At 45.1% G+C, this 22,830-nt stretch overlaps 1 protein-coding gene across 2 annotated transcripts in view; it reads left to right on the forward strand.

Annotated features, from left to right (window-relative positions):
- The window catches only part of NCEH1 (neutral cholesterol ester hydrolase 1), a 61,243-nt gene that overhangs the window by 22,718 nt on the left and 15,695 nt on the right, over positions 1-22,830 (forward strand). For both annotated transcript variants that reach the window (XM_069975181.1, XM_069975180.1), the window contains exons 2-3: positions 10,477-10,705; positions 15,353-15,422. In XM_069975181.1, coding sequence (XP_069831282.1) covers positions 10,477-10,705; positions 15,353-15,422 — 299 coding nt within the window. The remainder of the gene's footprint in view (positions 1-10,476; positions 10,706-15,352; positions 15,423-22,830) is intronic.

Below are 22,830 nucleotides of genomic sequence, written 5' to 3' on the forward strand. Positions count from 1 at the left end.
ATGTGCTCTGTGTGATGGGTGCTATGTGCTCTGTGTGATGGGTGCTATGTGCTCTGTGGGATGTGTGCGCTCTGTGATGGGTGGGATGTGTGCGATCTGTGATGGGTGTGATGTGTGCGGTCTGTGTTATGTGTGATGGGTGCTGTGTGCTCTGTGGGATATGTGCTGTGTGCTCTGTGGGATGTGTGCTCTGTGTGATGGGTGCTATGTGCTGTGTGCTCTGTGGGATGTGTGCGCTCTGTGGGATTTGTGCTCTGTGTGATGGGTGCTGTGTGCTCTGTTATGTGTGATGGGTGCTGTGTGCTCTGTGTGATGGGTGCTATGTGCTCTGTGGGATGTGTGCGCTCTGTGATGGATGGGATGTGTGCGATCTGTGATGGGTGTGATGTGTGCGCTCTGTGGGATGTGTGCTATGTGCTGTGCGCTCTGTGGGATGGGTGCGCTCTGTGGGATGGGTGCGCTCTGTGGGATGGGTGCTATGCGCTCTGTGGGATTTGTGCTCTGTGTGATGGGTGCTCTGTGTTATGTGTGATGGGTGCTCTGTGTTATGTGTGATGGGTGCTCTGTGTTATGTGTGATGGGTGCTATGTGCTCTGGGATGTGTGCGCTCTGTGATGGGTGGGATGTGTGCGATCTGTGATATGTGTGATGGGTGCTGTGTGCTCTGTGGGATGTGTGTGCTCTGTGGGATGTGTGTGCTCTGTGGGATGTGTGCTCTGTGTGATGGGTGCTATGTGCTGTGTGCTCTGTGGGATGTGTGCGCTCTGTGGGATTTGTGCTATGTGTGATGGGTGCTGTGTGCTCTGTGTTATGTGTGATGGGTGCTATGTGCTCTGTGATGTGTGATGGGTGCTATGTGCTCTGTGGGATGTGTGCGCTCTGTGATGGGTGGGATGTGTGCGATCTGTGATGGGTGTGATGTGTGCGCTCTGTGGGATGGGTGCGCTCTGTGGGATGGGTGCGCTCTGTGGGATGGGTGCGCTCTGTGGGATGGGTGCGCTCTGTGGGATGGGTGCGCTCTGGGATGGGTGGGATGTGTGCTCTGTGTGATGGGTGCTATGTGCTGTGCGCTCTGTGGGATGTGGGCGCTCTGTGGGATGGGTGCTATGTGCTGTGTGCTCTGTGGGATGTGTGCTCTGTGGGATGTGTGCTCTGTGTGATGGGTGCTCTGTGTGATGGGTGCTCTGTGTGATGGGTGCTCTGTGTGATGGGTGCTGTGTGATGGGTGCTGTGTGCTCTGTGTGATGGGTGCTGTGTGCTCTGTGTGATGGGTGCTGTGTGCTCTGTGTGATGGGTGCTATGTGCTCTGTGATGGGTGCTATGTGCTCTGTGATGGGTGCTGTGTGCTCTGTGTTATGTGTGATGGGTGCTCTGTGTGATGGGTGCTATGTGCTCTGTGGGATGTGTGCGCTCTGATGGGTGGGATATGTGCGATCTGTGATGGGTGTGATGTGTGCGCTCTGTGGGATGTGTGCTATGTGCTGTGCGCTCTCGGATGGGTGCGCTCTGTGGGATGGGTGCGCTCTGTGGGATGGGTGCACTCTGTGATGGGTGGGATGTGTGCTCTGTGTGATGGGCGCTCTGTGGGCTGGGCGCTCTGTGGGCTGGGCGCTCTGTGTGTGCTCTGTGTGATGTGTGTGCTCTGTGTGATGTGTGTGTGATGTGTGTGCGCTCTGTGTGATGGGTGCTATGTGCTGTGCGTGCTCTGTGGGATGTTTGCGCTCTATGGGATGTGTGCGCTCTATGGGATGTGTGCGCTCTATGGGATGTGTGCGCTCTGTGGGATGTGTGCGCTCTGTGATGGGTGGGATGTGTGCGCTCTGGGATGTGTGCTCTGTGGGATGGGTGCTATGTGCTGTGCGCTCTGTGGGATGGGCGCTCTGTGGGATGGGCGCGATGTGTGTGCTCTGTGGGATGTGTGTGCTCTGTGGGATGTGTGCTATGTGATGGGTGCTCTGTGGGATGGGTGCGCTCTGTGATGGGTGGGATGTGTGTGCTCTGTGGGATGGGTGCTATGTGATGGGTGCTCTGTGGGATGGGTGCGCTCTGTGATGGGTGGGATGTGTGTGCTCTCTGTGATGGGTGCTATTGGCTGTGGGATGTGTGCTATGTGCTGTGCGCTCTGTGGGATGTGTGCTATGTGCTCTGTGTGATGTGTGCGCTGTGCACAGGGCAATTCATGTCACCAGCAGCAGACCAGTACAGGGCTGACTGTGACTGTTAGCAAATTGCTAGGGTTAACTCTGATAGTCCATTATAAGTACAGAGTCCAGTGTAAGGGCAGTGACCATTATAAGTACAGAGTCCAGTGTAAGCAGGGCTCCAGACTAAAAAATTTACCTAGGAGCCATTGGCTCCTAACCTGAAAAATTTAGGCGCCAAATAGAATATTTGGTCGCCAACATTTTAAAACATGTAAAATTAATGTTATGTTAAATGGGACTTACTGTGTGCAGAGGCCACGGCAGCATCCTCCTTTAGATTCTCTCTTTTCTCAGTTTGAAAACGTTCAACATGGAAACTTGCAACTTGTCAACCATATACAGTCTGACTCAGTACTTCAGCTTCACTTGGCTAGCCTTTTAATGAGGCTTACTCTTCTGAACTTGAACTTAAAAGCTTGCAACTTGACAATAATATACAGTCCACTAGAATGTGTGAGGTGGTCTACAAGTCAGGTTCTGAGTCAGTGTCACTGACTGCCAGTATGTAAGTGCCCCCTGGCCATCCTTTATATTGAGGCCTTCTCTTCCTCTTTGAGTTGAACCAGCGCTTCACAGAGGGCTCAGGATTGAACAGTTCAAGGGAAGGGCCTTCGGAGCTTATGCGAATTAAGTCCTCCAGTGTTGAAATATGAAGAGAACTCCGGACTTGTGACTTGATTCTGTTTTGGGCAGAAAAACCCCTTTCGCATTGTGCAGCTGATATAGGAATTATTAACATAATGTGAATTAAATGTAAAACATTCCTAAAGTCAGTACAGTATGGCTCCTTTGAGATGACCGTTTCCCACAAACTGCTGTAAGAAAGGTCAGCAAACTGCCCTTTAACTAAAAATTTCAATTGCCTCCATTCTGCTTGGATTGCTTCCACTTCACAGCCATTTTTTAACAAAATGGTTTTATACCATTTTGTTAATGTGTCAATCTCCTCCTCTCCATATGTAACAAGATCATCAGGCCAGGAATCATGACAAAAGACAAACACTGGATGATGTCTGGACAGCCTGTTCTACCCTCCTTCTCACTACTTAGCATTACTTCAAATCTTCGTTCCAGTTCACCCACTGTTACTTCCACTGTTCTTCTAATGTGGTCATTTAGGTTTTCCATAAACTCCTCCTGTGCATCAAAATCTTTTAGCTGGATATTCTGAAAAGCAATACACCTGGTATGACTCGTCTTGTGTCTTTTAGCCATTTGTCTTGCTCTCTGTGTGCCAGTCTGCATTTCCTCTACATTAATTTTTTTTATAAAACTCTTGCAGTTTGCCTTTTCTCAGTGGGACTTCTTTAAAGTTGTTAACTGTCATGATACACGTTTTAATAGCAGCAACTGCTTGGGGAAGGATGAGAGAGTTCTTCTGGAGAGTCAGACTTAACTTTGAGATCTCCCCAAAAAGGTCATGGAGGAAATGACAAAATGCAACAAACATCAGGTTCTCCATTTGCTGCACAATGTGCTTGGCTCTTCCTGAAATGTCACTATTTTTTGAGGATACAGAAAGATGTTCCATATGATGGTGCACAGCTGTGTACTGCCCTTGCCCAGTTTCTTGATCAAACGACAGGAAAACAGAGAGTGCCCGGAAGATATGAGGTAGCCAGCGCTGAGTCTTTACTGCTGAGGGACAGCGGATTTTACAGCCTAACTCTGCACCAATGGTTCTCAACTCCCGTTTACTTTTGGGACTAAAGTGATAAGTCTTCCAGACAAGATGCAGAAGATCATATACTTTTTGGACCATAGGTAGACATTTTTGTGTATTTAACATGGCCAGTTCCAAACGATGCGGTAAGCAGTGAAATGAGAGTATATGCTCTCCTATCTCTTTTCTCATTAGGGCACCTATACCACCTGATGCACCCATATTGACACTGGCTCCATCTGCACCAAAAGCACTGAGCTTATGGTGCCACCAATATGGATCACTGTGGTCTGCACTAAAAATATCTCCAATACTTTCTAGTATTCCCCGAGCATGGCTATGCTGAAGTGCACCTAATCCTAGCAGACGGTTCACAGGGACACCTGACAAAATATACCTGCAGTATACTATCACATTATCACTTCCTGATACATCAGTTCCACAGTCTGTTATGATTGAAATGTAAGTTGCCTTTGCAGCTTTATTTAATGTTTGAGCTTTAAATTCCTCTGCAATGCAACCAATAATCTCTGCACATGCAGTGTCATTGTCATATGTCTTGGATATATCCATTCCATTTTTCTTCATAAGTAAGATTTGAGCCGCATACTTTGTAAATGGTAGCTCTTCACGTGCCATCATGTAGGCCACATTAAATTTAATCTTCATTTCTTTAAAGTCTTTCTCAGCTGTTTTTTCACAAGCATGAGCTACAGCACGAGCTAAAGGTGTCTGTTTTGGGGCACTCCTAGCTATTATACAGTCACGAGCATTTTTATGCTTCAGACTATCTCCATGTTTTTTTATTGTTTCTTTCTTGAGATGATCTGTTCCTTTAATGAAATCTGTCTTTCCAGCAACATCACCTGCCTTGGAACAAAACTCACAGTACATCACTCCTTTCTCTTTATTGTATTTAAGCCAAGGAAATTCCTGAAGCCACACACTCTTAAAATGTCTGGTCCTGTGGACGGAAATTCTTGTTGCACTGCTGGAATTGCTTGCTTGATCTGATGTGCCGTTTTCACTGACTAATGAAAGCGTTTCATCTGAATTATCCTGATCTATTATAGTAGACTGGCTGGAAGATGCATGAGCATCCTTGAAAAAATCTGTAATTTTATGTTTCGCCATTGAGCCAATTGCAGTAGCTTGTATATAACAATAAGGATAAATACCTAATTGTCATGGACAAGTCCATTATATTAGTAATATAAAAGCCCAGGCCCCCCCCTGCTGCCGGTGTGTTCCCTCAGCCAGCTGCCATCTTACCGGCAATGATCTACTATATATATATATATATATAATATATAATATCCCCCTGCTGCCGGTGTGCCGGTACACACTGAGGGAAGTGGAGAAGCGTGTCCCCGCACACGTCATCCAGCACGTCCGTCATTCATTGGACGGACGGCCGCAGAGGCGCCAGGGCTTCGGTGCAGCGTGCGGAAGTCCTTAAAGAGACAGCCGCCGCCGGGGCCAGTCGCAAATGGCGCCCAGATTAGTAAATCTGGGCGCCATTTGCAAGATATCAGTCGCATTGGCGACCATTTTGGTCGCCATCTGGAGCCCTGGTAAGGACAGTGACCATTATAAGTACAGAGTCTATTGTAAGGGCAGTGACCATTATAAGTACAGAGTCTATTGTAAGGGCAGTGACCATTATAAGTACAGAGTCTATTGTAAGGGCAGTGACCATTATAAGTACAGAGTCTATTGTAAGGGCAGTGACCATTATAAGTACAGAGTCTATTGTAAGGGCAGTGACCATTATAAGTACAGAGTCTATTGTAAGGGCAGTGACCATTATAAGTACAGAGTCTATTGTAAGGGCAGTGACCATTATAAGTACAGAGTCTATTGTAAGGGCAGTGACCATTATAAGTACAGAGTCCAGTCTAAGGGCAGAGTTCAGTATTTGGATAATAATTAGAGATAAATGAACCGATCCTAAACGCATGATTGACATTGGATTTGTTCCATCCCTGTTCCTGTACACTGAGGGGCCGGGGGTACATGGTGGTGGCAGCTGCCACACACTAGACTTGCTGGTCTCCTCTCCTCCACTTGGATTATTTAATTCAGTGTCCGAAATAAAATAATTGATAGCCTATCCACAGCCTATCAATTGTTTTATCCCAAACAACTTGTCTAAGTCTATGTTCACACTGTGCATTTTTATTCCAATTTTAACATGATTGAAGAGGAAAAAAAAACTTAGGTAGGAGATCGTTCTTGCTTGTGATCGGTGGCATCTAACAACTGATATCGGGAAAGCTGTTTTGTGGCTGCACATTATATCTCACTATGTCTTCTTGCTGTCTCTAATGCAGTGTTTTCCAACCTATGGCCCACCAGCTGTTGCAAATCTACAACCCCTTCATGTCCTCACAGTGTCCATCTGTCAAGGCATGATGAGAGTTGTAGTGTTGCCACAGATTGGAGAACAGTGCTGCTATGGGTGCCTCTCACCTAGGGTCCATAAGTATAACCATTTTTTGGCTATGGATGGTGCATCACTTTTATTAATACATTGGTGTAGGTGTGACTGACAGTGATCAGAGGAGTGGGGAGCCGTCCACAGATTCCCAGAAGGGCGGAATTAATAAGAGACAAGTTGCAGCAAGGTTTGTTTTTCCTACTGTGCTTATTGCATTTTATGTGCCCCCCCATCCCCTGTCCCTAAACAGTGAATAATCTGAGTACTGTCTATGGTAGACCAGGTGTATCCCTGATAGATCACAATGAGGATACATTACCACTCTCACAGAGCCTGGTAATACCAACCAAAGGATCATTCCCCACCCACAGAATGCCATTCCCATATGTAAACTGTAATGCCCCCAGTGATATTCAATGTGGTCACCTGCAGCCATTAGACACGTGACATCACCTGCCACCTACCTTCCAGAGGCCACATCTCTGGCTGGGTCACAGTTCAGCATGATTCACTTGTATTGGGCTAGGCTGCAGTACCAGAAGCAGCCCATAGACAAGAGTGATGCTGTTTCTGAAACCAAGCACCTTTTTCTCTAAGCTCCTATTACCTTTGTGAGGTATGCCCACACAAGCAAAATCCACATGGTTTTTGTCATGGAAACTGCACTGAATCTCATTACCATTGACTTCAATGAGAGACAGAGAACTGCAAAAAAGAAGAGCCATACGCCTTCTCTGGGCAGCGCTCTGAAGCTCTAGTTGTGCAGGTGCGCTTATGGGACTCTGGTAAGCTGCTGTATGTGCATATGTGGACGTATACATGTCCATTCAGTCGGATCAGGAATTCTCCTTCCCAGCAATTGATAACAGTAACATAATACTGATATGTATCGGGAAACAGACATATAGGGTAAAGATCCAGTATAAGGAGGCATGGAGAGGGTCATTGACCTGACTCATTGGTGCTGACTCTTCACCCACTTGCCTGACTCGCAGTAAACTCTGCACACACTAGTCTGTAATAACACAATTTCTTCATACATTCAGCAAGCTGAGGTTTTAAGTTGTTGGATTTTGTAATCCCTATTATAGCATAGAATAGGTCTGTGTAATTCCTCCACAACACTTATATGTAATCTGTCCCAAAACATAAGCTGATCTTCTTTGCGATGTTAGGTAAATGTGTAGCCCCTCCTATAAGTAGTATGGATGTGTCCTGACACTACAGGAGAATGTTAGACTTCCATGGGTTCACAGCTCCTGAATCTATGTACAATGACCTTTCCCCTACTTCTTGCATGCTCTGCACATACCCTACAGTGCTGAGTGTGGTCACAGGATGTGTAGCACACCCAGGTGCACATGGTGCCAAAATAGTCTGTTTGCCTGACAAGATACCTGGATCAAAAGTTATAGGATGACTGCTGCCAGCACATTGATAATGAACTTGTAAAATTCCTGTAATCTTCCATCTGATGGTCTAGTACAATGCATGACCAGCCAATGAACTACTTATGAAACACTGAAACAAGGCACTAGATTGTTCCACTTCCACATCTTTCTGCAAGTTCTTAAGACTACATTTGCACGATTAATATATACAGAAGATTTACTACGGACCGGACTTCAGAACTCCCGGCATCATCATTCATTATGTATACAGAATGTGTGAATGTAGCCTTGGGGCCGTATTACACATCAGCACTTGCTTCCTCCTCACTCCCCACTTGCTGTCTGTACAATTACATGCACGGGGGGAGGGGATGCTGTGGTCGGGGCTGCCCAGACAATCCTTACATCCAGGCTGCTCACTGTAGTGAGCTCCAGTGTGCTGGTGCCACCAACCCTGTTCCACAGGGTGGCGCGCAGCAGACCATCACTGTCGTTATCGTGTTTTTTCAACCTGTTGAATAACCATGATCAGCCGACTTTGTGCATGTCGGCTGATCATGGTCTTGTAATAGGAGCTAATGCACCAAAAGATTATCGTCTGTAATTGACCAAGTACATTTGGTGTAAATAGATCAATATCCTTTGGTGTAATAGGGCCTCTACTCCTAGAGATTGTATTTTTCCTGAGGGGAATTGACATGTCAATTCTTTGGGCGGAAAGGCGTATTCCACACGGAATTCCGGCCGGAAATTTACTCTGTGTGCACGGGCAGTCGGAAGTCCCATTGTTCTCTATGGAAGGGTATGTGCACACTGAGCAATTCTCAAGGAATTGTAGCTGAAAGATTTCTGCTTGATATACCTCGCCTATTCTGCTCTGGCAGAATTGGAGCTTAATTTGAGCAGAATTTAAGCGGAAATCCAGCGGAATGCAAGCGGATTTCAAGCGGAATTTCAAGCCCCATTGACTTCTATGGGATTCCTCTAGCGGAATCCGCCCAAAGAATTGATATGTCAATTCTTTGGGTGGAAACGCGAATGGAAATTTACTCTGTGTGCTCGGGCAGTCGGAAATCCCATTGTTCTCTATGGAAAGGAGCAATGTTGCATTTACACGGACGGAATTCCGCCCGCTTTTTATGTCGGAATTTGGGCGTAATTCCGCTAGAATTGCTCAGTGTGCACATACCCGAAGGGCCGATTCGGCGGATAACCTTTTGGTTTAATAAGTCATGTTATTAAATAACAGCAGACGTGCACGATGTTAAAGAAACTGGACAATAACAATGGTTACTTTTTCTGTTTCATTTTTGTTCTACTGGGGAAGTCTTAGGGCTGGGCGATATTGGCCTAAATCAATATCGCGGTTTATCGCATATGTAGCTGCGGTAACGATAATTGGACAATAACTATGACACGCCCCCTTTGTAAGCCACACCCCCTTTTACAAGCCACACCCACTTGGCCATACCAATCTATCTATCTCCTATGTATCTATTATCTATCTATCTCCTGCCTATCTATCTCCTATCTATCTCTCTCTCTATATCTCTCTATCTATCTATCTATCTCCTTGATTGATCAATAGATAATAGATAGAGAGACGGATAGATAGGAGATGGATAGATAGATAGGAGATGGATAGATAGATAGGAGATGGATAGATAGATAGGAGAGAGATAGATAGATAGATAGATAGGAGATATAGATAGAGAGATAGATCTATCTATCTCTTCTATCCCTAGAAGAGATGCCAATTGCTTTGTAAATAAATCTACACCTTTTTACATTTGTGTCGAAAACAGCGACGTTTCTGACCACAATCGTGGTCTTCTCTCAAGCCAAATGTTATTTGGCTTGAGAAAAGACCACGGTTGTGGTCAGAAACGTTGCTCTTTTTCTCATGGGTTGCTGAACAGGTTGGAGGAGTCTTGTGTGCTGTGTGTGCAGGGACGCACAGACAGCACATAGGGGACTGGCCGTGATGCTCTGACAGGCTGGGCAGGTGGCGGGGGCGCCTGGACGTGCAGGTGGCGGCTCCGCTGTGCTGTGCCGGGCTGCTGAGAGAGGCATGTGCTGGCCGCGGGAACTGGCTGAGACGAGCAGGGGTGGTGTACAGTGCCGGATGGGTGACACGGGGCGCGCTGACACGCCAGGAGGTTGGGGGATGCGGGGACGGGCGGGTGGCGGCTCCGTTGTGCTGTGCCGGGCGGGTGATGCGGGGCGCTCTGACACACAGTGGCAGTCTCCTATGTGTTGTCTGTGCGTCCCTGCATACACAGCACACAGACATCTTCCAACCTGTGCAGGGATCAGGGCTCAGACAGGGAGATGAAAGTGAAAATGACCGCAGATACCGTCCTGGCAAAGTTGAGGTCGGTTAACCGACGCCAGTGATGGTATCGGTATTTTCACGGTATACCGCCCAACCCTAGGAAGTCTCTCCAAAATATTTGCTATAAATTCTGATAACTTTTGTATTATAGATATTTTCATGTTCCTGTGCAGTTAGCAGTTTACTCCTCTCCCGGGAGCACTGCCCTGGCCCAATCGTGCTCCATTGATTATCATTAGAAGGAGCAGGCCGGCTTGCGCTATGGGGACGGGGCAGTGCTCTAGGCTGAGTAGTAAACAGCACGGGAGCGGCACTGAGGAGGAAGGTAAGGGGCACACCTTCCTCCTCGGCCCCCTGTGCACAATAGTTCCCCTTTAAAATAGACTTTCCAGTATTGTATTTGAGTTAAAACTTTATACTATTTATTTTTGTTTGTTTTGCAGAGCACCTTTGCCCATTATTTGGGTCTCAGTCACCACTTACACGTCCTGAATTTTGTGTCCAGTTACTTTGACAAGTTAGACCCCGAATCATCTGCAAATTTAAAGGTCACGGACACTGCCTTTGATGGTGTGGGGGTCAGAATTTTTGAACCCAAGAAGGAGCTGCATGGTTCTCTGCAACGTAGCATCATCTATGTCCATGGAGGGGGATGGGCCCTTGGAAGTGCAAGTATGTTTTTCTTTTTTAGTTTAAGATGGAAGTAAAAAAAAATAATCTAATATTTAATAATAAATCTATTGAAATAAATGAGACCTATGGCACAGCTTCACTTGTTTGGCAAATAAGCAAGTCACTCAGATACTGTGCATAGTGTGTAGTGCTTGCTTAGCAGACTCCTATATTGTTTATGACTATGTCAGCCAGTCTACAGAGGTACAAAAGTGTAAAATGCATGAGGTAATGTCAGCGACGCTTGCTGCATCAATGTCAATACGCTTGCTTTAAAGTACTAAGGCCCAGTTCACATGATTGATGTTACGATGCTTTTGGGGCCATGATCACCCATTAGGGCTGTGACCGCTTATTCAAATCAATGGGTTAGTGCAAATGCATCCGGTTACAGATACACATCCATAACCCTGTTCGTAGTTGTGGATCTGCAATAACTGAGAGCATTACAGATGTGTGAATGGGGCCAAAGCATACTGGGGGGTCCATATCCTCATTGCACCCCTTGTTAGATTCCTTGAGGGGTGTAGTTTCCAGAATGGGGTCACTTGTGGGGGGTTTCCACTGTCTTGGCAGCACAAGGGCTCTATAAATGCGACATGGCGTTCATCATCCATTCTAGCCAAATCCAACCTCCAAAATCCAAATGGCGCTCCTTCCCTTTGGAGGCTTGCCCTGCACCCACATGGCGCTTTATGTCCACATGTGGGGTATTTACAGACTCGGGGGAAATTGCTCTAAACATTTTGTGTGTTTTTTTTCTCTTTTAACCCCTTGTGAAAATGATAAATTCAAGGCTAGACCAACATTATAGTGTAAAAAATGTAATATTTCATTTTCACGCCACATTGTTCCATATTTGTGCCCGTCACCAGTGGGGTCCATATGCTCACTACACCCCTTGTTACATTCCCTGAGGGGTGTAGTTTCCATAATGGGGTCACTTGTGGGGGGTTTCAACTGTCTTGGCAACACAGGGGCCTTTTAAATGCAACATGGCCCCTCGAAATTCATTCCAGCCAAATCCAGCCTCAAAAAACCAAATGGCGCTCCTTCCCTTTGGAGGCTTACCCTGCACCCGCATGGCGCTTTATGTCCACATGTGGGGTATTTCCGTACTCAGGGGAAATTGCTCTACAAATTTTGTGTTTTTTTTTATTTTATAGCCCCTTGTGAAAATGAAAAAATCAAGACAAGATTAATGATTTAGAGTAAAAATTTAAAACAAATTACACCAAATGTTGGTCTAGCCTTGATTTTTTTTCCATTTCCACAAGGGGTTAAAAAAGAAAATAAACGCAAAGCGTGTAGGGTAATTTCCCCTGAGTACGAAAATACCCCACATGTGGACATAATGTGCTATATGGGCACAGGGCAAGCCACCAAAGGGACAGAGCGCCATTTAGAGGCTGGAATGGAGGATGGAGGCCATGTCGCAATTACAAAGCTCCTGTGCTGCCAGGACAGTAGAAACCCCCGACAAGTGACCCCATTCTGGAAACTACACCCCATAAGGAATCTAACAAGGGGTGCAGTGAGCATATGGACCCCACTGGTAGCACATATGTAGAAAATGTGCCGTGAAAATAAAAAATACAATTTTTTTCATTTTCACGTCCCAAATGTGGCCGTCACCAGGGGGCCATATCCCCGCTGCCCCCCTTGTTAGATTCCTTATGGGGTGTAGTTTCCAGAATGGGGTCACTTTTCGGGGGTTTCTACTGTCCTGGCCGCACAGAGGCTTTGTAATTGCATCATGGCATCCTCTAATGGGAATGGCGGCCATACCTATTTAGCTGGGGAAAAAGGGACATTTCTAATTTATTTGGGGGTATTAGGGCAATTATTAGTTTATAAGGTTGAAAATGACAGGTGTCCATCAAATTCAACCTGTGTTGATCCAGAGGAAGGCAAAAAAACCCTCGTAAGGCAGACGACAGTACCCTCATCACAGGGAAAAAATTCCTTCCCGACTCCATAATGGCGATCAGAATAATCCCTGGATCAACATGACCCCTGAAATAGGAATAAGGGACAGAATTTAGATAATGTAGAACCCCGATGACGTGTGGTGCGCCTTGAAGCGATCCAGTATGCAGAGGCCGGGGTGATCAGGACAGGCGTCACACTGGAAAATGGCGTCCTTCCAGATCCCCCTGTTACGCCACACTCTGCACTTCTTCTGGGGTCTCCTGTTTTCCAGTGTGGGGGACGTCACCTGGAAAATGTTGTCCTGGTGCGATACGGGGTCCTTCATATCCAGAAGCGCTGGGTCCGCTCCATGGCTGCTAAATATTAGGGCGCTATTACTACTTCTGATATGTTCGGATCGTGCCGCAAGCTACAGGGCAGCGAGGGACCGGAAGAGGGGGTGCTGGTATAAAAGTTATCCCCGTACAGGTGGTAACCTTTATCCAGCAGTGGGAAGATCAGTTCCCGAACGATCTCCCCACTAACTCCGAGGATGGGGGGGGGCATCTGGGGGCTGGATTTGGGTGTCCCTTCCTTCATACACTCGAAGTGCACGTGCACACTGCGGAATGGCGAAGGATAACGCTTTGTGCATTCCGCAGCTGGCACCCACCGGCAGACTGATGCGGGCACGCGTCTCCGTCCGTGTCATAGACTCCATTCTATGCACGGGCGGATTCCGCTCTCCGTCAAATGTGTTCATTCTTTGGACGGACGATGGAATCCGCCCAAGCATAACATGGAGTCTATGACACGGGTGGAGACGCGCGCCTGCATCAGTCCGCCGGCGGGTGCCAGCTGCGGAATGCACAAAGGGTTATCCTTCGCCATTCCGCAGTGTGCACGTACCCTAAATCTGTAAGTGTACCCTGAGGTACTCTCACAGAGTTTGTAGAATTTCACGCCATACCGTGATCTCTTATTGGGACGGTACTGGCGGAAAAGACGTGTCTGGGGGGCAGCGTACGCTACGCTACCCCCAGATACGTCATTGGATGATGAGGATGAGGATGAATGGAGGAACAAAGGACCCCCAATTCATCCTCACTGGCTGTTTCGGTGTCGGAGGCAATAATAGCGTATGCGTCCGACACCAAAAACACCCTGGGGGTCATCTTTATATGGGGATTGGTATATAAGGGTATGTAGTGGTGTAGTGTAAAACTTTATTCCGTGTAGTGTAATGGTGTTTTTTACATGTTTTTTTAACATTAAGTATAAAAAAAAAAACTACGCCAAGAAAGGAGTTGCTGATAAATGCTGCACTTATGTGCGGCACTTATAAGCAGACCGTGGCTGTAGGATATAGGAAAAAAACACTCTACGCCAAAAAGGAGGAGTTGCTGATCAGCGGCGCACTTACGTGCGATGCTGATCAGCACTTAGCGGCGATAGGGTGCGGAAAATAGAAGAAAAAAAAATTGGGGGGAAAAAAAAAAAAAAAAAAAAATCTTTCTTCAACCCTATAGCTACTGATATGTGTATTATATACACTTATCAGCCGCTAGGGGGCAGTAGAACGCCAATTCCGGAAAAAGCCGAAGTTTGACGACGCTGGAGCCGATGATTACCGATGGGGAGCGCCGGAAAAAGACGCCGACGAAGACGCGTTCGGAACCCGGAAGACGCGTTCGGAACCCGGAAGACGCGTTCGGAACCCGGAAGACGCGATCGGGACGCTGGATCCGGTGAGTATGGGTCAATACCTGCTCTGGACACCTCAGCTACCTAGCTGAGGTGTCCACAGCAGGTATTTAACCCTTTCATGGGGTACTTATATCGCCGTGATCGGCCGGCCGCTCCTGGCTCCTGGCCGGTCCCAGCGATCGGGACGTGGCACCGTGGCCACCGTTTCTTTTAACAGTAATGGCGGTCGGTGTCGTCCTCGGACAGCACCGACCGCCATTGCTTTCCGGGCCATCGGGTCACCGGTGACCCGGAAAGCTGCAGATCGCCGCCATATGCTGATCTGAATTGATCAGCCAATAGCGGCAATCGTCAGCACGGGAGGGGTTAATCACCCCCCGTGCCGACAAGCAGGGATGGCCTGCTATACATTATAGCAGGCCATCTTCCCCGATCGCTGCGTGTGTACACGCAGCGATCGGGGAAACCGCGGGCGTAAATGTACGCCCGTTTGCGTTAAGGCACGGGTTTTGGGGGCGTACACTTACGCCCGCGGTCGTTAAGGGGTTAATGAAATAAATGTGTTTCCAATGATTTCTGGTAAAGCCTTGATAAATTCCCCCCATCTCCCACACATAGACTTTTTAGCTGGTCATACATTTTACCTAGCTTTTGGCTGAATGCTGGTGAGCATGCATCCTCCAGATCCCCCGCATACACATATTCTCTGTTTGATTGCGTTTGCATGTATTCTTTTATTGTGAGAGGGGAGGAAGTTGCTGCCAGACATTTATACCATGATATAAATGTTTGAAGGGCTTGTCTAATATACACATTGATACATCCTCTTTTCATATGGGCTATTAGGAGCTTGTAATAGGAGGGAGCCTAAAGTGTCATGTACTTTCATACTTCCAATTACTTTTCATACTCATACCATTGGCTCAGTGTATTACAGTCTCTATCACGTAATAATTTCTCCATTCTTCTTACTTCAGCAGGGCTTAGAATTCTTTCCTAAATTGATTATGACTTATTGTCCTTGTTTAGGAACAAGATCCTATGACAGCCTGTGCCGAAAAATTTCTGAAAATGTGGACGCCGTTGTGGTTTCTATTGAGTAAGTGACGTTTCAGTTTCCAATCTCCTTCTTCAGAATAGAGCAGGTACAGAAATCAGTGACCTGATTAATAAATTAATGAATCATATCAGCATTTTTCTTCTCACACCCACTGGAGAAATGTGTTCATCTCTGTTAGATGTTATCTTATTGAGTGTTCTATGAGTCCATTGTTTGGTTGGTGATTCCTGATGAATTGAAGCACATATATAATAGGTAGATGGTGTGATTTTTGTTCTTAGATTCAGCCAGTGGTCTTTATATTTATTGTAGGGTAATCTGGTGATTAATATAGAGACTGTATGATCTCTTTGAAAACATGCCCTGAAAGCCAGTGCCAGGGAGTTGTAGCATTCATGTTTTTCTCCTCATGTACAATCCCCACCACTCTCATAACAAACTAATGCATCTTGCCTTTCTGTATAGCAATAAGTGTCATAGCAGCAACCCTCTAAAGACCCTATTACATCAAGTGACTATTGACCGATATGGCTGATAATCGATTGGTGTATTAGCTACTGATAAAGGGCAACGATGTCTGCTGGCTCCTGTCTTTTAACATGTTGGAAAATCTTTGAATGATAACGATGGACTGCGGGCCGTCATTCCGTAGAACAGGAGCGGCGGCAGCAGACCAACGCTATTTCCTATGGGCTATTTCTCCCCCCCCCCCATAACCACTTGCTGTCGGCACATGTAATAGCAGCCAATGAGGAGCATGCTCTACACCATCGGCACATGTAATAGGGCCTTAAGATCACTTTTATCCATTACAAGTGAGCTTTTAGTATTACCATTGTGATGTGCAATTGAACAGAGCCAGGCAGAACAGGAAGTTGGCAGGTGCAGCTTTAGCCAATAGCTACAGAAAGTCATGTCAGAAAAGAGGAGTCATTTTGACAACTTCTACAGTCCAGGAGGTGAGTTTACATTCTTACTTTAAGTAGTAATTTAAGATTATTTGCTTAGTGCTAGAGATTAAAACCTGCATAATTGTTCTATTGATTCTATGTAGTAATTGACTGAACAATTTTCTTGGTTAATCCCCTCATTAAAACAATTGCCATTCAGAGAAATTTGTCCGGAAGCCATTGACATGAAAGTAATTAAACATAATTTTTGGTTCTTTGACATCATCGGCATTGCTTTTCCTTTAATATATTAGGAATTTACAGACTGGGTATCATGCATTTCAACACTAGACAGAGAAAGGTCAGCTCACCAACTGCAGTGTATGTGTGCCGCTGTGAGAGGGAAGCACTGCATGATCTAATACACAATCCCAACATTGTTATACTTAGATCGGATGAAGGTGGCTCTGTAGTAGTCCTAGACCAGGGGCTATACATAAGGGAAGTTGAGAAAATTCTGTCAGATACATCTACTTATAGAGAGTTAACTTCCGACCCTACAAGAGATGAGCGAACCTTGAGCATGCTCGAGTTGATCCGAGCGTTCGGCATTTGATTAGTGGTGGCTGCAGAAGTTGGATAAAGCCCTAAGGCTATGTAGAAAACATGGATATAGTCATTGGCTGTATCCATGTTTTCCAGACAACCTTAGAGCTTTATCCAACTTCAGCAGCCACCGCTAATCAATTGCCGAACGATCGGTTCAGATGGACTCTAGCATGCTCGAGGTTCACTCATCTCTATACCCTACCAAATGTATTGCTAAAAAACTAACAGATATTGTAGATACGGCAGTGGAACTAGACATCAAAGATCCTAAACAACAACGTTATCTGATTCCAGAGTTCCCCATAACAGCTGTGTTCCATGTTCTACCTAAAACACATAAGGGGGTTTTCCTTACCCCTCTTTGCCCTATTGTGGCAGGAATAGGATCACTTTTTAGAGCGCCTATGTAAATGGGTAGAAGGATATCTTCAACCGTTAGCTAAAAGAACAGTTGGATTTGTTAGAGACAGTAAAAGTCTCCTAGCAGCAATAGAACAGCTACCATGTATAAATGGAGGCTCATGGCTTTCGTGTAATGTGGTCGCACTCTATCCGAGCATACCACATGGATTAGCCATTATAGCCTTACAATATCATTTACATAAATACAGTAACTATGACAAAATCCTGTGTGATTATCTGGAGTTAGTAGTGGAATTTCTACTTTGGAGATCGTTTCTTTTTGCAGATTAATGGATGCCCGATGGGCGCATGTTTCTTCCCTTCACTGGCTAACATATTCATGGCTTATTGGGAGGAGGTCATCCTATTTAGCACTTGTAATCCGTACAGAGAATTTATTCTCTGGTACGGCAGATATATAGATGACCTCCTCCTAGTGTGGCATGGAGGCGAGAAACATGCAGAGGAATTTATAAAATACATTAATGGTAATACTTTGAATTTGAAATCTACACATCAGTATGACCCTAAGTCCATTGCGTTTGTGGATCTAAAATTGTCCATACATAATTGCCATATCACTACTTGCCTGTATAGAAAACCCACTTCCGGAAATAGGGTGTTACACGCAAGCAGTAGCCACCCTACTCATGTATCTAGAAACCTGCCAGTAGGGGAGTTCATTAGAATTCGCATAAATTTGTTCTTAAGATGCCCAGTATGAGGAAGCAGCCAAGGAACTCACCACCAGGTTAAAAGCCAGAGGCTATAATACTATTATAGAGAGAGCATGAAGAGCTGGAAGACAGAGGAACACGGAGGGTTAACAGTAATATTAGAAACAAAAGAATGGATACTGCTAACAGACGAAGGGATAACCAACTTACGTTCTCTACGGTTTATAGTCTCCAGTTTCACGAAATTAGTAATATTAAATAATTAATAAATAATATGTCCCAATGTTATTCCAGGACCGTAAATGTGGGCAAATATTATCACAGGGAGTGAGATGTGTAGTAAAGAGGGGCAAAACTTTAGGCAATATGTTATCACCAAGCAATCTTAACATCATTAATACCCCTAACAATAGAAATAACTGGCTAACAACCACAGGTTTCCATAAATGTGGGGGACTGAGATGCCCTTTTATGTAAATTTGTAAAAAAAACAAGTTTCAGTGACATCACACAGTACAGGACGAACATTTAATATCAAATCATTTATAAATTGCACAACTACATATATCATTTATGTGGCAGAATGTACTTTATGCAAACTCCAATATGTTGGCTCAACAAAAAGAGTGCTCAAGATCCGCATTAGTGAACACTTGACTGATATCCGTACACACAGTGCGTTTAGTACTAGGAAATCAGTCTCAGGACTTTCCAGACACTTCATTGAGTGTCATGGAGGAGACACAGGGAGTCTCTCGGTCGGTGCCCTAGAAAGGGTTAATAAACCCCAACGTGGGGGAGATTGGGTACAGATCTTGAGAAAAAGGGAAGCATACTGGATATTGTTTTTAGACACCCGCTATCCAAAAGGTTTGAATCTAAAGACCGATCTATACTATATTTGTTTATTGAATGTATCTTTTCAACAGTATCCATTTCATGTTTCCCCAATACCTCTGTAAGAAAGTCATGTGGTCTCCATGTTGGACAGGTGACGCCCGAGAGGCGGTCCGTTTATGGAGACATGCATCCTACCTGTATAAAAGTGTATTAGTATTGAGATACATTTGCCATGATTAAGAGGGGGAACCTTGCAACGCGTTGGTGCTGATTTTTTTAATCAGTTTTGCGGAGCTGGGAGCCACTATTTTCTTCATTGTATCATGTATTTCACAGTTATAGGGAATAATATTTTGATATCTGACATAGAAAGAAATGTCTTACTACTTCATAAGTTGGTAAGCATTACCTTAGTAATATTAGTGACGGGCCAATCACTGGCCGAGACAGGACAGCGCTGTTGTGATTGGTTGAGCAACCTGTCACTGAAGAGATGGGGCCAGAAGCGTGAGCGGGGAACACTGGCTGCAGGCCAGTATAATCTTTTTATAATTATTTTTACACTGTCATCAGCTGTCGGCCACGCACTTCTAAACATCGGGATGTGCGGACAGCAGCCGATTTTTATGCAGGTTTAAACGACAACGAACGACCGATCATTTCTTCACTCCATCTTGTCCTCACTTTGGATGTGGTTTTGCAAGTCAGTTCTATTAAAGTGAATGGAGCCAAGTTGTAATACCACACACAATCTTAGGACAAGGTACTACAGTACAGTACTGCACACAACCTGAAGACAACAAAAGTGGTACTGTTTCTTAGAAAAAAGCAGATATGCTTTTCTAATCCTAATTAATCACTTTAAACTGTACTTGAATGTGTGGAGAATCATTGTTTCCACCACAACTCATCAATCTTGTGTTGGCCTCCACAATCGCCAGAGCTAGCATTCTGCAAACTCTCTTTCTGTGGGCTACAGCAAGTATCTCTCTGATGTGATGTCTGGAATAGTTGTTTTTCGTGTTTAGTGAAAAGCTATAATGTATGAAAACCCTCACAGCAGTACTATGCAATTACACACTGAGGCTGGGTTCACACTATGTATATTTCAGTCAGTATTGTGGTCCTCCTATTGCAACCAAAACCAGGAGTGGATTAAAAACACAGAAAGGATCTGTTCACACAATGTTGAAATTGAGTGGATGGCCGTCATTAAGGGTATATTCACACGAACTGGCTCGTAGCGAGATTCTCGCTGCGAGCCCGGCAGGTCCTGGCAGTTCCCACACACTACATACTTGCTGCGGTCTAAACGACCGCAGCGAGTATGTAATTATGCCGCCCTTAACCCCTTCTGCTCCCGGCCGGCTCCCCCGCTGTAAGCATACTTTACCTGTCCTTGCCGGACCCGTGCAGCAAGGACAGGTAAAGTATGCTTACAGCGGGGGAGCCGGGCGTGAGCAGAAGGGGTTAAGGGCAGCAGAATTACATACTCTCTGCGGTCGTTTAGACCGCAGCAAGTATGTAGTGTATGGGAACTGCCAGGACCTGCCGGGCTCGCAGCGAGAATCTCGCTGCGAGCCCATTCGTGTGAATATACCCTAAGGGTACAAACCCACTTGACGTATTTGCTGCGTGAATCAGTCTTAAAAATAAGCAGGCAAAACGCAGGTTGGCTTTATACAATTGTTCTGCGATAAAATACGCAATTGCGTATTTTTGAAGTGTGAAGCTACATGCGTTTTTTGCACAGGTTGTTAGCAACTGATGCTTTGCTAACAACAAGCTTCACGCTTCAAAAATACGCAATTGCGTATTTTAAAGCAGAACAATTCTATAAAGCCAACCTGCGTTTTGCCTGCTTATTTTTAAGACTGATTCACGCAGCAAATACGTCAAGTGGGTTTGTACCCTAAATGACAAATATTTGCTGTTATTTTAAAACAACGGCTGTTATATTGAAATAATGGCAGTTATTTACTGTTATATGGCGGCCATCCACTCAATTTCACCATTGTGTGATCATAGCCTTTCTGTGTTTTTAATCCACTCCTGGTTTTGGTTGCAATATGAGGACCACAATACTGACTGAAATATACGTAGTGTGAACCCACCCTTCACACTATGTATATTTCAGTCAGTATTGCAACCAAAACCAGGAGTGGATTGAAAACACAGAAAGGATCTGTTAACACAATGTTGAAATTGAGTGGATGGCCGCCATATAACAGTAAATAACTGCCATTATTTCAATATAACAGCCGTTGTTCTAAAATAACATCAAATATTTGCTATTAAATGGCGGCCATCCACTCAATTTCAACCTGGTTTTGGTTGCAATACTGACTGAAATATACATATACTGACTGAAATATACTGACTGAAATATAAGTAGTGTGAACGCAGCCTTAAAGTGACTCTGTACCCACAATCTGACCCCACACAAACCGCTTGTACCTTTTGGATAGCTGCTTTTAATCCAAGATCTGTCCTGGGGTCCGTTCGACAGGTGATGCAGTTATTGTCCTAAAAAACAACTTTTAAACTTGCAGCCCTGTGTCATATTGGCATGGCCCAGAGTACCCATGTACTAGGATTGTGACACCTCTCCGCCCTTCCTTCCTGTACTCTTCATCATTAGGAATGCCCCTAGAACAATTTCTCTTATTCATCACCTGTGTGAACACTGCACATGAGCTGGATCGTTAAGGCATCTGTGCTATATTCAGTCAGGTGATGTGCTGTGTATCAACCGTCCACCAAGGTTATTTGTAGGGTCATATATGTGTGCAAAACTGCATGTGAACCTTGCTGAGGAATTTGCAGGCTAGTGTCTCGACACATCATTGCTGAACACAGTTGTAATCTGTTTCAAATGTTCAGCTATTGTACTTTAAAGTATGGCAAGTATCATCAAACCTTCCATAAGCTGTGTCTAGTGCCTAGCTCCATGGTATAGATAGGTGAGGTGCTGTTTAGAGGAAAGCAGCCAGGTACTTATAATCTTTTACGGTTCATAAAAAACATCAGAATTCTGTATGTGAATTGTTCAAGCCACACTGCCCCATGTACCTCGTGCAGGTATCTAATACACATGGGTCCCTACACTAAGTCCACACTGTGCCGGTCAGTGACCACCACCCCCGCAGGCGTGCACAGTCAGGGAAGGGAGGCCATGGAACGGCCCTGCAACCCCCATGCCACGGGACCAGACCTGAAAATGCCACACCAGAACCCAGCCAGCACCACCGGCGGAGGAAGCTGCCCCCAAAGAGCACAAGTCTCGATAAGGTATTGCACTTACCATAGCTATCACAGATAGAATAGGACAGACAGGAGGGATTAAAACCATGAGCACTCAGGTGTCTCCTGCTAATTGCGGTAATGTGGGTCTCACCAGGAGGAGTGCAAAACACGGAGAAAAGAGAGAAACAAAATACGGTTCAGGGAAGAAAGAGTGCTGCACCTCACACCTATGGCTGATACTAGTACCTCTCGGCTGCATAAAAAACATCAGAATTCTGTATGTGAATTGATCAAGCCACACTGCCCCATGTACCGCGTACAGGTATCTTATAATCTTTTGCAACCACTTCCGCATGGTCTAAGCACATAAAACCACAGCTGTGTCAGGATCCAAGGCATGACATCCATATATATATATAATGTGTGTGTGTGTGTGTATATATATATATATATATATATATATATATATATATATATATATATATATATAGTGTGTGTGTGTGTGTATAATATTAGTCCCTGACAGACGTTCTCCATGTTGCAGAACCAAGGCTTATAACCTGACTTAAAAATTATCCATTGGTTTTAGAAATTATTCATATGAAAGCTGAAACCCTCCCAAATGAGGTTTTATTAGCGAAAATAAATTTGCGTCACTGCTCAAATATTGATAATTTAATGAACACAGGTCAGGTTTTGACAAGACAAAAGTTTTGTCCCCCAAAGAAAGTAATGTGAAAATAAAACAAATAATTCACTTCAAACACAAAGCTATGTTTCCTA

Source organism: Dendropsophus ebraccatus, chromosome 6, assembly GCF_027789765.1.
Source record: "Dendropsophus ebraccatus isolate aDenEbr1 chromosome 6, aDenEbr1.pat, whole genome shotgun sequence".
NCBI lineage: Eukaryota > Metazoa > Chordata > Amphibia > Anura > Hylidae > Dendropsophus > Dendropsophus ebraccatus.